Below are 17,997 nucleotides of genomic sequence, written 5' to 3' on the forward strand. Positions count from 1 at the left end.
ATTGTCAAGATGACCAAGTCTAAGTAGCCATGTGTGACGTATTCTCTGTATGATCGAAGCATTCCGCATGCTACCCGTGCTATTCCCGTTCCTTCTTCCAGGGACATTACTCAAGAAATAACGGCACCAAAAGTAAAGCTACCATCCGTGGATGTTGTGAAGAGGTGGCCGAGGACTAAGGAACTGTTTGAATGTCGACCTGTGAAAAATCCATTGGTCTCTCTCAAGAAAAGGAAGGCCAGACTGAAGTGGGGCAAGGAGCACCTGATGTGGATATGAGGCTAGTGGAACAATGTGATGTGGACCAATGAGAGCAAGTACCTCTTTGAAATGGATGGTGGGGAGTGGGTACTACGTCCCAAAGGCAAATGGTACATCCCCAAGTATCAAGTGTCCACGATAAAGCATGTGCGAGGGTGCTTCTCTGCACTTGGGTTGGTCCCCTCCACTGTATCGAGGGCAAGATGGACCAGTACATGTACAGGGACATTCTCACAAATGTCATGTACCCATTTACTCCTCATCACCTCGGATGCAGCTTCATCTTGCAGGAGGACAATGGCACTAAACACCAATCGGGGTTCACCCAGGAGTGATCGACCACCAGCACATAACTCCTATAGAGTGGCCAAGCCAGAATTCGGACTTGAATCCCATCAACCAGCTGAAGGAAGAATGGGGCAAGACCCCTCAGCGTGCTTTCACACATACCGTTTTTTTGTCGGGGTAGTTTCCTGCGACAACCCCAATGCCTGCAGCGAGTTTTGCACACACACCGACAAAATACTGGTGTTCTCACTGAATCCTACCTAGGTGTGAAGCATGAGAAGTCAAGGTCAGTCCGGGCAGAGATGGCTCCTGCCTGGAATAGAAGGTTTTATCTTTTGTGTTTGTTGCGTCTTCGACGTAAATATAACCACAATGGATGTAAAAGAAGCTATTGGATGATAGGTAGATTCCAAGAAATCAAAAACTTCATTCCATCTCTTTTGCTTTTCCAATCGATCTTTGAAATAATCACTGGTTTTTGTCCCATAGTATGGGCCAATTTTCCACCAATTCTATCAATGTCACAATGTCATAATTGAATTTACTCATGATGGAATGGGGAAACACTTACTCTTAAAACACAACCTCCTTCTTGATACAGCTATGACTGAGGTCTGTATTTTTTCATAGCCTGCTGAAAAAGAACTCCCTCCTCGAGCAAAATTTATGGCTTGGGTCAGTGTGGTCTCTTTTTCATTGCCCAAGACAAAGGGGGGGCTGGGTCCAACTCCCTATGTGTCGAGGTGAGCTCCAGATGCATACCCACCATCGGATGGTCCTTCCAGGAAATTTATCGTGCAGGTCTACGTGTGCACCTGTCCCATTTAGCCCCGTTGTTTCTTGGTGCACTTGATATCGAGGTAGGGGTCGCAGTCGAAGTTATAGGTGTGTGTGCAAACGTGCTTAGTCAGTGACCAACACATTGAAATCAAGTACTAGAGTGGGTTGATACCCGTTACTAGTTTGGTGATTGTTCCTTAAAGCAACAGTGATAATAATAAGAGTGTCATTATTTTACCAGGTTGAAAAAATCGAAAAAAATATTTTTGATAATCTTGTATATAGTCTGAACTGGTCTACCACCTGTTTATGCGGATGTACCTACCTTGCTTCCCAACATATAGAAATTTCACTTGAATCTGTGAAGATTGAAAAAAGTTATCGCAGAAAAACGTGATGTTGATAAACTTTTGCACAGCACTGTTACTCTAATGCTCCTTAATCACATTTGCTTTACTGACAAGTGGGTCCTTTAATTTATAAATAAAAACTATGCATTGTGTACATTGAGTGTATCTCATAGATTTATATTTTATTAGCTTTGATATTTCAATGATAATAATAATAATAATAATAATAATAATATAATAATAATAATAATGTCTTTATTAAAGCAGGTGTTTCTCACCTCTTGGGCTGCTCTAATATCCAACCCTTGTGAATAAGATAGTGAGAGGGAAGAAAAAAGATCATATAAAAAAATTACAGACAGTAGCAATAATACAAACTCAGAGAAAGTTGCATATAATACTCAGAGAGGCATTATTTTATGGTAAAGAGAAAGTACAATATGAATTCATTATGTGAGAACCAGAGGGATGTAACTCAATTTATCCAATTTACAGGAGAGAGGGAAAATGTCTGACTCTTAAAAGGACTCTTGTTGCAATTACGTAAAGAAACTACATGCTTATTCAATGCTCTACAAATAACAGAAGGGCCTCCCCGATGGCGCAGTGGTAGCACCGGCACCTTGTAATCAAGGGTCCCGAGTTCGATACACGATGGAGGCACATAGTGGTTCAGATTCCACATTAAACTGCAGGTACTGTCCCGATTAGCCTTTCTGTGCATAAAGTGGACTTAAAACAACAAATTCGATATACGATATCTTGTATCTCATGCTATCTATTGTATTTTATATTATATTATGCCTATAATTTTATAAATGTATTCTAAATGTACATGTACAATGTGACAATTCCAAGCTTCTGTAAAGTTGAATGGATGCTAATAAATCAAATAAATCAAATCAAATCAATCAATACAACATGAGAGCATGAAATGTCTCTCAAATTTAGACTTTTATAAAACGGGACAAATAGTGGCTTTTTTGATATGGACGGGACAACCGAGACCACTTCTGAAACGGGACTGTCCCAATCAAAAAGGGATGTATGGTCACCCTATATATGTCTATCTGACTCCAAGTAGGAGTTTATTTAAACAAAACTGAAAACTACATTTTTGGAGTTGCATTCTCTGGTTCTCATATGATGAATTAGTATGTAGCGTACAATCAGAGAAAAGAATAAAAGTGATAAAAAGAAATACAAATTTTCCGATGTGGTCCCTTGACTAGTTTTCATTCCATTTCAACATGCAATTGCTTGAGGTTTCATTAAAGTCTGGTATTTGAAATGGTAGATTTCAGTGAGGTTGGCAATGCATTCAATTCCCTGGTTTATTTACTGTAAATGATTTGTACACAATAATTCTTCATTGTAATGAAATGAAATGTGATGTAATAAAATCATACATTTTATATAAACAACCATATCTTTTTTAATAGAATACATTGGCAGTTGAAGAAATATATGCACGTTTGTGTAAGATATATGATGTTATTACAAGCAATGCAGTGGTCTTGCAGTGTTGGTAAGTTCTTGTCTTTTGGGATTGATGGCTGAGGGAGAAGGGTTTTTAAGTTTGTTTGTGTTGTACCATGATAAATAAAGGTTTCCACATCTTCCGGCAGACATAGCAAGTAGCGCCAGCGGAATTTCACCTGTGTCTACTTTGTCATCACTCAACCAGCCCTGATGATGATTCCGAGATGGATTCGAAAGCTTGGAAAAACTTTTCAAGTGTTTTTTTTTTATTGTGCTGTTTGTATCTTTTGTGTTCATTTTAACAAGTTGTTGCCGGCATGTAACATGAGAAGTTTTTTGCTGTTATAAAAGAACATGTTATCAATTTCAAAAACAGGACATGCTGATTTTTTATGTATACATCAATAAAGCCTGGTGATATCAGTGTCTATCAGGATTGATGTCAACTTTCTACCAGCACATGTGCTTGTATCATAGTGTATTCATATGACTGCAGATATGTCCTTTAAAACGAAAGGGGAGTTTTTCATTTTATTCACTTTTATCAATTTTATGCACATTCTGAAGAAAGATTTTTAGTAATTGTATTCAAAGCACATAAATCAATATTTTCCTCCCTAAGATGCTTAAAACAGAATCTATATATGTGATTTTGAAATTAAATTTCATTATTATTATTATTATTATTATGAAATTCCATTAAGAATATGAAAACTCAGTCATATAGGTTAGTATAGCTTTCAAATTTTGCATGGTATTAATTTTTATATTGCTCTGCAGATAAGAAATATTTGGTTGCAGAAGTGTGTTGAGTCTCGATGCAGAACACAAGATTTCTACAATCCAGTGAAACTCTTTCCATGTCATGAACATGGTGCTGGACAGGTAAATATCATTTTTTGGATATGGCATGAACTTTGCTTGAATTTGTTACCAATGATTCTAGTGCACTGATGTTTACTTAAATATTTTCTCTATATGATATAATTTCCAGAAAGTTAAAATTATGTAAAAATATATACATCAATATTAAAATTACAGTACAAAATTTTTAATTCTTTGTTGTAATGAACTTCTGTCCTCACTCTATTGGAAATAGGGGAGAGTTAATCAGTATTATTGGCAAGTACTAAGTGGGTAATTGGTACAGTTGCTGATATTTTTATTAATCAGATATATCTCCAGTGAATGAGAAATGACCTTTTCTAAAGTCACTCATTGCAGTGCGAACTGCATTCTTGTAGGCTAACTAGATCCTATCCCCGTATTATTTCAGAGGCGTAAACAGCTATTAATTATATGTAATTATCCACCTAGTGACTGCAAGTCACAAAAATTAATAGCGTAATAAATTGTTTATTTTTTAAAGTGATACATAGAATTATTATGGGGCATAACATGCTCCTGGATCTGTATTTCTAAAATTAAATGCAATTATGTCATTTTATTCTATCTTGTGAGTCAACAATCTGAAATTGCCATTTGGATAGTTCAAGTATTAATCATAGTTTAGTTAATAGTAGAAGGTATTTTACATGATGCTTGTTTATTTTAACTTTGGCTTGGATTGATTTGTTATTTTAAGTTCACTTTATGCACAGTAAGGCTAATCGGGACTGGACCTACAGTTTAAAGTGGGATCCGAACCACTATGTGCCTCCACCGGGAATCGAACCCAGGACCCCTTGATTACAAGGCGATGACGCTACCACTGCGCCATCAGGGAGGCCTGTTTATTTTAACTTTTTGATTTACTTTTGATTTGTATTGTGTCCCACGCGTGACAAAAAATTGTTCACCTTGAGCTATAAATCTGAAAAGGTATTTTAAAGATAGTTATGTTTAATCAACAGTGTTTAGTTTCATAACTCATTACACAGAAACTGTAAGATAAATGTTTCTTAGCTATCAGTAGAATAGTTACTTTAATGTCAAAAATGTAGTCTGTGCATCCTACTTGTGACAATGGAATGACCCTCATATACTTGTATTTGTGTAAGAAGGGAATTTAATGTTACTTGTAAATATTCGTCAACAATTACCTCCTGTTCCTACTGCAGGCACTATAGTTAAGTTACAAGCAGCAAATACATTTCAGCTGGCCTCGCCCCCTTGGTGGAGTGGTTAGAGTACAATGTTACGGTGCCAGGGGTCCTAGGTTTGAACCCCATTCTGGACATGGATGTTCTTTGTGAGTGTTCTTTCATTTCCTCATATCACCATTCATACTCACCGTAGCGATTAGCGAAAAGTGGTAGAAAAGTGACACTGAATAACAAAGTTCAAACAAACATTGCAGAAAAAGAATGTTATTTAAAATATTTGTAAGTTTAGATTGAAGGGATGGACCAATTTTACAAACAAAATCTATTAAGGAAGACCAATATGTAATTTTACCCAACTTCAACTGTGTTTGTGATATGAATTTAACATTAAACTGTTTTGATTCAAAATTTAATAATGTATTAAATTATAGATTTTTAACTCAATATCCCCCTTTTATTTACAATTCTGGATGCTAAGCAGGAAAGGAGAGATCTACAGGGATGATAGCTGTCTTCACTATTCTGCTCATATTGTCATGCTGTATCCTTGTTATAGAATGAAGGAGAAATCATTCTGGAAATATAAAGATAATGTACAGTATCTTTAGTTATATTTTTTATAATTTTTATTCATCTTTGTTTTTGTAGTATGTATTAGGGATAGGTCAATATGAATTTTTGGCCGATACTGATAAAGTACCGATGTAAAATTTACTGATACCGATAACCAATATTCTACTGATCCGATAAAAAATTCCAAATTGTCCTTGAAGAACATGAATGGTTCATTGACCTCTTGAGTAAATATGTCTCTACAGGTGACTGCAATGCAAAAAAAGTTGCATATTTGGACATTTACTTTTTAAAAGAATAGGGCATGGAGATTATCCATAAAAACTATAACAAAATGGCAGAATTTTGGACTATATTTTAAGATATTTATAGATATATCAGATTGGTAAAATAATCGGTAATTTTACCAATAAACCAATACACCAATACACCGATATGCCTATATCGGCCGATACCAATAGGGCAGTGATTAATCTGTCACATCTCTAGTATGTCTGTGTGTAGATACATAGGTGTAACTTGGCTGGAGCAAAGGGGGAGTGGGGGAGCTTTCCCCCCAAAATATTAATTTATTATACTGTATTATGTAAAGGTGTCTGTCCTTTTATAGTGCACAGTAAATTTGCTACGATTTCAGATTTATATAAAAATTAGGGCTGAGCTGATACTGGTGTGAATGTATCGGTATCGGGAAGTATCGGTTGGAATTTATTTACAGATACCAGCTGATACTTTCCCGGCATTTTGATCTTTCACAGGGCTTCGCAAAAATCTCTCGTGACAGTTTCACAGTCAAATTATTCTGGAAATTATACAAATTCCAAGTTTATTTTATTTCGCACCAGAACTCTTGGTAAATTGATGCTTATAATTAGAGTGGAATATTTACACACTAATATTAATCAATATGTCAAACAAGTATCGGCTCAGCCAATATACACATTTTCAAATTTTAAAATATACATATAAAAGTTACATATGTAATCCTGTTATATTATCATGGAACAAGAGTTGATAGTGCATAGATATGTGTTATATGAGATGCTTAAAATGTCTCTTGCTCATCAAACAAGGTTATGCAGCAAATTGCATCTAGTGGAAAGGGGGGGGGGGGACTTGTAGGCTTGCCACAGTGATCCTTGACATGCTAGAGATGGACCTGTATGAAAATTTTACCAAATCAGTATTGTCCTGATGTGATATAATTGTACATATCTTATGATGGCTTCTTGCATTAGGAAAAGAAACCTAAAAACTTCAGCTGGTTCCAAGTCACTATTGCTACTAGGTGCACCATATTTAATTCATTGGACGAAGAAAAGGAACAATTTACGAGCAGGGGATGGGGAGGGGATATCAAGTAATATATTCAGTAAAGCTAAAAAAATAGTTTCAGTAATAGGTAGAGGCACATATTTTTGGTAAATAAAAAAGCAAAATTTTGGTGCAAATACAGACTCAATTTCAGGATCACAAGCGGTAAATAAAATACAATTTTGGTGTTATAGCGGTGCAAAATCAGATCAAAAGTGGCATATAAAAAATTACATTTTGGTTTTAAAATTGTTAATATAATCCTAAATTTGATTTAAAAACTACACTCATTACACAAAATAAACATATTCCTTCTAATATCACATTTATGTAATTACCAGAATATTAAGTTCATTCCTGTATAAAGGGGTCCATTTTTGCTTCTCAAATATTTACAGCAGAATTAATCAATTTTTCTAGAATTGCATAACTCACAGGATAATTCAGACTTCAGAAAGTGTCGTGTCGGTAAATAAACTTTAATTTCGTGTTTAAGAGTCTATTTCGCATTTTTCAGTTCATTTCATGACAAAACAGGGTAGGAAAATGCACCACTCACCTTTCAGAAACATGAAAAATGAAATATGTATGCTTCTAGTAATAGGATAGCAATTGGCACACTGTTGTAATTAAATACTTTATGGGGATTATTAAACATGATCTGATGGGAATTCGCCATTCCCCTTTCCTTCTAGCACTCCTGTCTAGAATTCTGAAAATGTAACTTTCTTATAAGAAATCATTGCTTTCATTTCAGACTCACCTAATTCAGCATCAAAGTTCAAGAATGTGTTTAGCAATCAACAGAAATGCAACGACACATTTGTTGCTAGAAGAGCGCAATGAATTTGAACCCCATCAGGAATGGACTTTTGAAAATTATGGCTAATTTATGTTGAAAGAATTTTATATGGTATGTGAATGCAACACTTGATAAAAAATTATAAATACTTTCAGTGTTAGATATATAGGACATAAATATTATATAGTATTGATAAATCAGAATATGGTACATATATTTATGTAAGGTGAAATTAGGGTTACCAGACCACCACAAGCAAAATGTGACAGACACCGCCCCAAAATGTAGAATACGGTTGTTCACAGTAAATAATATATATTACTGTAAAGTGTTATCAAATAATTGGAATTTGACATATTTTCAGTTAAAACATAATTAATGTTTAAAGTTAATGTTCCTCAAACATATAGTAACCAGTAATATTACTATACTTTTCTCAAATTTTATTTTGATTTTTCTGTTTTTCCAACAGAAAGACGTATTCTTTAACACCTAACCGGGCAACCAGTGTCTATCAGATACTGTTGCTTATATTTTTCATCACATACTCCAAATGATACTTCCTGCAAACATGACATTTTTTCACTTTGTTTGTTTCTCACTTTTTTCTCATTTCACAATATTTGACTTTGTTTAATAAAGAAGGTCAGGCGTAAAAAAATATTTTCCATTTTACTTACGTAAATAGGCAAGCAGTGTCTCTCGGATACAGGGTACAAACAAAAGTTGTAATATTACTTGAATATGTAAAGTATTAACAAATGTTTAATAAAAAATAAAGTATTTAATAAGACATCACATAAAAATATTATTAACGCTAAAATAGAAAAAATGAAAAATATATGAGCAAATAAACAATTTCCTCACACACCTTCAGGCCTAACATGTTTCATAAACTGTGCTGCAAAAAATTCAATTACAATGATGTTGATGATGATGAATACAAGAATATAAGAATCATGGACACAACAATGATGATTAGGTTAAATATAATGTTACTCGCTTGTTTCCACATCGATGGAACAAAATTGTCGCATTAGAAGGACAAGATCCATTTAAAACAATGCAGTGTCCAACAGACACTGCTTGCCCGGACAAGTTACAGAAATAGGTTGCTCAGGTAAGGGTTAATGTAAATTATGTGGTGCTCAAAATGTAAGACATTTACGATCTTTATTTTTTCAAACTCCTGGGCCCCGGACAAAAGACTAAACTGCAGGATATGTCTGGAAGAAAAAGAGAGCACTGGATAACCACAGAACTAGGTGGACATCGAATTCTCAAAAGGTCACCAGGTCCATAGATATCAAAACCACAACCATGTTGGGGACACATGTGGTTTAATGCAAGAACAGAAAGGGGTAATTGTTAAATTTGCTCATGAAATATACAGTTTTGGCTAATTGCGAATATGAGGATAAATGGCGATAAGGTGAAATAGATGAAGGGACAATCACAAACATGCATGGACAACACACAACATGAGTCCCATAGATAATTATACTGGCTATGGATCCAGACACCAGAGCTTCGCTATTCTGCAGAAAGCAGTCCAGGGTGTACTACATGGATGTGAGATTGACATTTGACTGTCTGACAAAGAGTCACCCCTTACACTCCAAACATAAAGTATGATATGATAAGAAGCTTTGATTATAATAATTATTAAAAGTGTCATGGGAATGCCTGGAAACAGAGGATGATTGCTCGTATTGTCAGAATGTATAGCCAGTGCATTTCATTCTTCAATCTTATGTCGATAAGCACAGGGTGGAAACGTTACGTTTTATGTATATTTTTTATACTATAAAAGTTTGCCTTGGTCAGCATTTTAATGTTTTATTAACATGGAAACAAGGCTTAACAGTGTTACCAAAGCACATTAGGCAATTGTTAACATGAAGAATAATCAAATATCAAAGTTCAACATATGTAAGTTCCTTCATATGCATAAGAAAAATGTTATTAGACAGTAATTATGTCTCTATTATGATTATCATGCTACAAGCATTTATATAAAACCCCTGTGTGGTAAACTTCCACTGATACTTGGAAAGCAAGGGGTACATAACGCGTTTAAACACAAGATCATTCTTCCTCCAACTATTTATGCTCTACCAAAATGTCTGCCAAGCTATGCTTACAAGTATACATCACAATATATTCCAAATTATATACACAGTTATATTTATAACTTAATATGTGACAGTTTATTCTTTTTTTCACAATATTTTGTCTAGTAGGAACCACATATTTGGGGGGGGGGGAGAAGGACTTTACTCCATTTTATTTACTTTTACTTCTCTCATCTTTTCTCATGCGGAATGTTACTTTATGGTTACCTGAGGTAGGGTGATGTCCCGCACCGTGGCAGTGTGGTCTAAGGCATCAGGCTTTGGGCTCAGACTATGGGATGCATAACAATTTTTCTCCCGAGATTTCAGCCAGTGTATGGGACCCACCATCATGTGGAAATTAGGGGGCTAGAAATGAGTAGTGTAACCCCATCATAGAAAACCTATAACAACGACTGGGAGTTTATTGTCCTGATCACACGTCACCCAGTAACTGGTTGTATGATTTCCCACTTCTGCTGAGGCATGGGATTGCCTGGCCCTCATGAGCTGTTGCATCATGGGTTACTATAAAGGCAAGGTGAATATAATCTCAACCACATTCCTTCCCCCCGGAATTGCCAATGACTTCAACTGTCATTCACTGTAAGTTGCTAAAAATCTACTGAAACTAAAAAGTTACTCGTTACCCTTATTCTATTAACAAATATTATCTTTTAATAGTTCTTAATAGTTAGCTACCTATAGAGAAAATGGGATAAAGAGTAACCAAAACAATGATGAAAACTTTCACTATTTTTTAAGTTAGAAACATGCAAAATTTAAAGTTCATATTTATACATTACCGACTTACGTGTGTGGGGCTCTTTCAACAAAGGAATCTCTCTCCTCTCTATATTGTTGGAAGTCATCAATTATATAAATTGAGTTTCTATAGTTGCTTTCTTGCTAAGGCCACAACAGATCTATAAAAAACTCAAAAGATGCATTTCATCATATTAATTTCACTGATATCTTTTGTGTTGTCAGACACACCAAGTAAGTTGCTTTAACAATTTGGAGGGAAAACAATAAACTGAAGTTATAACCAACTTTAATGCTACTTACAATATAATCTAAATAATATGCACTAACATCACTAAAAATATTTCCTATTTCAGGTAACTATTTCCGAAAATCATCAGTAGCAAAAGATGCACACGGTGATAAGTATTTTCCCAAACATTCAAAGCAACAAGTGCAAAGTAAGTATATTACAGTAAATTTCACTTTCTTTTTATACATTAATATTGCATGGGAGACATGTGAAGTGTCACTGCATTAATCTGAACAGTACATGATGAAACACTGCAGTTACTATTTTCATTAGTCCTTGCTATACAGCTCGAAGTTTCGACTGATTACAGTAGACAGAATCTAATGTTATCAATTGTATACTACTGAGTTTCTCAGAAATCTACTGAAACTCAATGGTTTCCTACTGAACACCTTCAGTAGGCCTGATGTACGTTTTTTTTTTAGACTACAGGAAAATAATTCTACAATGCAAGCAATACATACATACAAGGAAAACTAATGTACGGTACTTGTACAGTATTACATGTAAAATTGTATGTAGTGTGTCTAGCTTAACATATTGGCTGTAAATATAACTTTTCATTTCTCTTGATTAACAATTTGTTATTATATGTATTTGAAAATCAGAACACAGTAGATATTTCAAAACACCTATTGATCTACTGAAAACAGTAGACAAAATTTTCAGCAGGGCATTATTTAAACTCTCAGACTTCAGTAATTCCATCAGGTGTCCATCTGAGTGAATAGCAGTTAAAAATTCCCATGCTAGATGTCACTAGGAGCAACAATTACAATTACTATTTAACTTCATAAATGCTTTTTACTGTTTTTTGCTATCTTTGAGTAAACACATCATCACCAAAAATTCAATCACTTCAAAAACCTATTACTGTATATCTGCATTTTGAGAATTGAAAATAAAGTTTTATCTTCGAGCTTGAACTTTTACAAAATATCATCAAAAATGATTCAACAAGAGCTGCCATTGAGAGACTGCCTTGGAAATTGAGATATGAGGGGTTCAGAGCACAAGCGATGTGACTCCACTTTTTGTGGAAATGGAGGTACATGTATAACTTAGAACTGTGAAGTATCAACATTTCAATGTTAGAAGTAAGTAGCTCCTAATTTTCAAATTCTTGCCCATAGAGGCACCACCATGTTTGTTGATATCGATAACAATATGGTAGTGTTTTTAAGTCCACTTTATGCACAGAAAGGCTAATCGGGACTGGACATACAGTTTAAAGTGGGATCCAAACCACTATGTGCCTCCACTGGATATCGAACCCAGTACAAGGTAACAACGCTACCACTGCACCACCAGAAAGGCTACCACTATGTTTGTGCTCCAATAGCTAAGCATAGTAGTAAGTAGGGAGCGGAAGTTGATGACCTAAAAAAAGTAGGTATATGACCTATAGAATGTCCTAAAAAATGGGGTAAATTAAGTAAAAAATGCAAAAAATGACCATTAAATTTGTTAGTTCAGGTCAAAAATTGAAATGAAAAGGACATTAAACAAAATGCAATCTTGCTTTCAAAGACATACTGATAATGTGCGAATTACTCACAATTAAATATAAACTTTAGGTTAAAAGATTAAAAATCGGCAACTTACGTGTGTGAGTATGAGATTTTTCGTACTACGTTTCGGAGGTTACACTACCTCCTTCTTCAGGTTGAAACGATGTTGTTCAGACACCTGACATGGTGCCTCGTCGTGAAAGTGAAGGTTAAGGATTTAGGTTAAAAAGTTGCATGAAGGACACTTTCTAAAAAAGAATATAAATTACACATCTAAAACCGCGCAATACTATAAAAAACAAAAGAACGTCCAAGGCTGAAGTCGGCGAACTGCCGACCGGTGCTCGGGGTAGGCGAATGCACGGTGTCAGCCCGTACCTGGGGAAAGAAAACTTCCCCTCCTCAATCCTTCCAACTGGGGCTCGGGAGTCACCAATCCAAGGAAAAGTCGACCTCCACCTCGGCGGCTTTCCTAACCCCAGGAGTAACACGGAAGCCCATCTCGTCCCTATTCACTGCGGCTTTATCCCATTTTTTAAAGAAATTAACCCAGCTGTCTTCTAAATTCCCATCGTCCCTATTAAGTTTGTTCCAATTTTTCGCGCATATATAGGCAGCTTCATATACGTTCCTGTCCAATTTATTGTTAACCTCCCTAATAACTTCCCTTTTAGCAATCTTATGTCGGTTAACCAATATGTGTTCAGATAATCCTGTTTTGGGTATGCCCTCCTTTACGTCCTTATCATGTTAAGAAAAACATTTAATTTAGTCCTATTCGAATGTTGGGATCTCTTATGGAGGTACAGCTCTCCAGCTAACGGTTTATGGAAGACCCCGGTTACGATCCGGGAAGATATGGCCAACGGAAAGATCCACTTCCTTGACTTGTGCCTTACTAAAACCGGACAACGGATCGTAACCGGGGTCTTCCATAAACCGTTAGCTGGAGAGCTGTACCTCCATAAGAGATCCCAACATTCGAATAGGACTAAATTAAATGTTTTTCTTAACTTTTTCATTCGCGCCGAAAGACTGTGCAATGACGTAAAAGAGAAAGAGAAAGAAGGGGAATGGATAAGGAAGGTGGGGGTAAAGAATGGGTATACTATCCGCGACCTGGAAAAAGTAGCTAGGAAAGCCAAAAGGATTGTTAGACAAGAAACATCGCAAAATGACAAAGAGGAGGAAAAAACTGAGATAGGAAACGGTGAAAAGAACACATATTATGTCGGGATCCCGTATTTTAAGGGGGTCTCAGAGAAAATTGAAAAGTCCGTGAGGGGGTACGGAATAAAATGTGGGGTAAGAGCGCCCCGGAGTATTGAAAAGCACTTTACGTCCTATAAGAAAGGGAGGGGGGATAAACGCAATAACCCTGAAGAGCGGAAGGGAGTGTACAGGATAGTGTGGGAATGCGGAAAGGAATATGTGGGACAAACCGGGAGAAGTATGCAAGTTAGGTGGGGAGAGCATGATAAGGACGTAAAGGAGGGCATACCCAAAACAGGATTATCTGAACACATATTGGTTAACCGACATAAGATTGCTAAAAGGGAAGTTATTAGGGAGGTTAACAATAAATTGGACAGGAACGTATATGAAGCTGCCTATATATGCGCGAAAAATTGGAACAAACTTAATAGGGACGATGGGAATTTAGAAGACAGCTGGGTTAATTTCTTTAAAAAATGGGATAAAGCCGCAGTGAATAGGGACGAGATGGGCTTCCGTGTTACTCCTGAGGTTAGGAAAGCCGCCGAGGTGGAGGTCGACTTTTCCTTGGATTGGTGACTCCCGAGCCCCAGTTTGGAAGGATTGAGGAGGGGAAGTTTTCTTTCCCCAGGTACGGGCTGACACCGTGCATTCGCCTACCCCGAGCACCGGTCGGCAGTTCGCCGACTTCAGCCTTGGACGTTCTTTTGTTTTTTATAGTATTGCGCGGTTTTAGATGTGTAATTTATATTCTTTTTTAGAAAGTGTCCTTCATGCAACTTTTTAACCTAAATCCTTAACCTTCACTTTCACGACGAGGCACCATGTCAGGTGTCTGAACAACATCGTTTCAACCTGAAGAAGGAGGTAGTGTAACCTCCGAAACGTAGTACGAAAAATCTCATACTCACACACGTAAGTTGCCGATTTTTAATCTTTTAACCTAAAGTTTATTGCTTTCAAAGAAGCAAAAAAGAGCTACACAACAAAGACTGTCACCAGTTCAGCATTTCCTTTGATCGTAAATTGCAATCCTGCGAGGTATAGGTCTATGTTCACCTTGGTGAAAAGACTCAAGAATATTACCAAAATGAAAGAAGTTACAAAATATGATGAAACAATACACCGAATATTGCGAGAAATGACCTAAAACCTGAAAATTAGCTAGAAATGAAAAAAAAAATGCACTTTAGAATTACCCTTTTTTGGGTTCTAGATGAAGTGTAATATGGTGTATATTTAATGTGCATCGTGTCCAAGATGTCAGACAAAAGATGACATTTCATCAACTTCCGCTCCCTAGTAGTAAGTTATCTAAATGTGTGTGTTTCTCAAAACTGTGTTGAATGGAGTTACGCCACTTCATGGATCCCTCTTAAATATCACCTATTTTCATGTTTCCCACAGTTCACTGACAAGGTGCTGTAAGTTTCATCTAGTGACTCATTTTATTATAAAAAATTGTAAATTATAGATCAATAATTCTCTTAATATTATTTCTAGTTGTACATCCAGTGCAAGATATAGAACCTGATGACTTGGAAGCTACAATTTGGGCAGATAAACTACCGCAATACACCAACTATCATATTATAGATGATAAGTTACAGCAAAGGACAAAAGGTAAGTTTTAAAGCCATTGCATATAGTTTTGGCAACATTATCAGGGAAACTATCTCAAATAACCAAAACCATTGGGCATACTGGATTTGCCCAATTGGAATGTTCTTATGTTTGGCCAACCATTTTTAGCACAGTTGACCCACGTTAGGCCAACTACTTTTGGTTACTTGGGATCAGTGAAGTGATATCTAATCAATGTAAATGGAAAAGCAATTATCACAGAATGAGGACATATACACATGGAATTGTTGAAAGGACATTTAAAAAGGCTACTGAGCTCCCATATTGTGAAATGCATTTTGCATGTTTTGAAATTTTTGCAGCTATAGCCACTGTTAGCAACAAATCAGAGATGCAAAGTTATTCTTTTACTGTTGGAAGCTCATCTAGGTATACAGTAGGTTTTAAATAACTTTAAAAAATATTTGTATTTTGTCATTTTGAAAATCTTTATCAAGGTCAACAAATCCACTTCTACCTTTATTATCAGACATGCCACACGTAAGAAAATCAACTCACCTGATTGGAATTGGAAACACGTATTTTATCTGCAAGCAAATATTTGTTATATTAAATATTATTTATACATTGTAAGTTAACAGCAAGCATAAAAATATATCTCCATAGAAGATTAGTTCTTGAATAGAAAAATTGCATGGCAAATTCTCATTGTGGATAATTGCATTTCTGTGTCACCACACTTTACAGAATTAATCCAAGAATCCAAATTCTTGATATCAACGCTCATATATTTTATTGCAATTTTATTAAATTTCTTTTACACGACTTAAAAATTAATCAGATTTATGAGATTGGATTGTTTTTAGTCTTTTTGAACAGAAAAGCTAATTGGAACTGGGCCTACAGTTCAAAGTGGGATCCGAACCACTATGTGCCTCCACCAGATATCGAACCTGTGGCCCCTTAATTACTAGGTGACGATGCTATCACTATGCTGCATAGTTGGAGTTCTGGAGGGGCCAGGGGGGGGGGGGGGCTGGTCCCCCCCAACTTAAAGAAGACTAAAAAATAACACATGATTAAGTGCAGTTACTACATTTTTGTTATGAAGCCATACCGCAAATTTGACGTTTGGCATAATGGCATCTGCGGTAATTACTCCGCAATAGCAGGTCTTAGACGATTTGATTGATGTGTACAGTTTGAAGAAAGAAAATCGTAAAATGACTTTGTGTTGAGTCAACAGTTACTGCTGAGGCATCAAAGGAACTTTTCAATTTAATGTTTCTAAAATTTCTGAAGCTTACTATTGTACCGTAACTTTTTAAAAGTAATACGAGTATTGTATCAATAAAAAATAATGAAATTCAAAATAATCATATTGTTTTGCTTCTTATAAAACTGACAACCAATATACTAATTAATATTTGTTTACTTAAGTGAGGAAATTTAACATTTTCAAATCTAAAAGGCCTAAAACTCAGTGTTTTTAAGTAGTTGTATTTTTAAAAAAAAATTCTGGCGGAAGGCCTCCGGACCCCTTATAAACTAGGGGATATTCAATAACCCTCAGGTACATCATATGCTTCTCCCAGAGTCTGGTCCCCCCAAAGCAAAAGCTCAAACTCTGCTCATGCTGTGCTGTCATTATACATGGGATGGCTCAGGATAAACTTGTGATACATGAGATTTCAAACTAGGATCGTTTGTTAACACATTCGGGTCTGGCCTCATAATACAGCATTTTTACCTCTGGCCTGCTGTTTTTGGTTGTTTTTAAAAAAAAATCATAGAAAAAAATATTTTTAATTTGTTTTTATTTACCACACATTTCTTAAATCTACAAAACTTCCTCTTTTCAATGAACAAAAATTTGTTAAATTTTCTTTTCATTTTCAGACATTTTTGAATATTTTTTCAGCAATGTTTTGTGAAAAAAGAAAAAGTACAACATTGTAACAAATGTTAATATAGAGATATTTTAAGTTCTTATTCTGGAAATTTCAATAATTAACAATGCAAAAACTACATAAACTATCAATACATCTTTTGAATCTTGCATAAGAATACTTCTTATGTGCACATAACAAAAAATAATTACAAATTACAGGTAATTAGCTTTTGTATGAAAAAGTTCGAAACATTCAGGAATGCAGAGAGCAACGTCACAGCTGGGGCAGTAAAACTTTGTGTTTTTTCTTGCTCACTTGCCAGTTTCTTTTTTGTGCCTGTCTCCACAAACTTTACATGTGTTACTATCCTGCCCCCCACACTTTACCTCCGCACTCGAGGTTCGGTGCACTTCGTACCCGGCTCAGATTTGTCTAGGGGTATCTTTCTTTGTACGACAATGCACGTGGGTTGCTACAAGTCAACATTATTATATAATTAACTACAAGAGACAACGGATAACCTTTGCGAAACCTTTATGATCAGGGGGATAAATTACCTTGTCCAGCATGTGTGAAATTAAAAACGGAAAATTTTGGTATTTTCTATAAGTTTAATTAACGTAAAATTTGATGTATATACAAGTCGTATCCGAACGTTCATTTCTCTAATTATCGGGCCAAAACTCTAATTTTGATGTTGGAATCTCTATTGTTTGTACCTGGATGCTT

At 35.7% G+C, this 17,997-nt stretch overlaps 1 protein-coding gene across 1 annotated transcript in view; it reads left to right on the forward strand.

Moving 5' to 3' along the window:
• LOC145987090 (putative polypeptide N-acetylgalactosaminyltransferase 9) overlaps positions 1-15,322 on the forward strand; it is a 34,575-nt gene extending 19,253 nt beyond the window's left edge. Inside the window, 5 exon segments of the mRNA XM_083121561.1 lie at positions 3,942-4,042; positions 5,667-5,799; positions 7,851-8,006; positions 11,131-11,214; positions 15,296-15,322. Of these exon segments, the coding sequence (XP_082977687.1) occupies positions 3,942-4,042; positions 5,667-5,799; positions 7,851-7,982 (366 nt within the window). The 3' untranslated portion in view covers positions 7,983-8,006; positions 11,131-11,214; positions 15,296-15,322.
• Positions 15,323-17,997: the final 2,675 nt, after the last annotated feature.

This window comes from Lepisma saccharinum, chromosome 4 (genome assembly GCF_977018435.1).
Source record: "Lepisma saccharinum chromosome 4, izLepSacc3.1, whole genome shotgun sequence".
NCBI lineage: Eukaryota > Metazoa > Arthropoda > Insecta > Zygentoma > Lepismatidae > Lepisma > Lepisma saccharinum.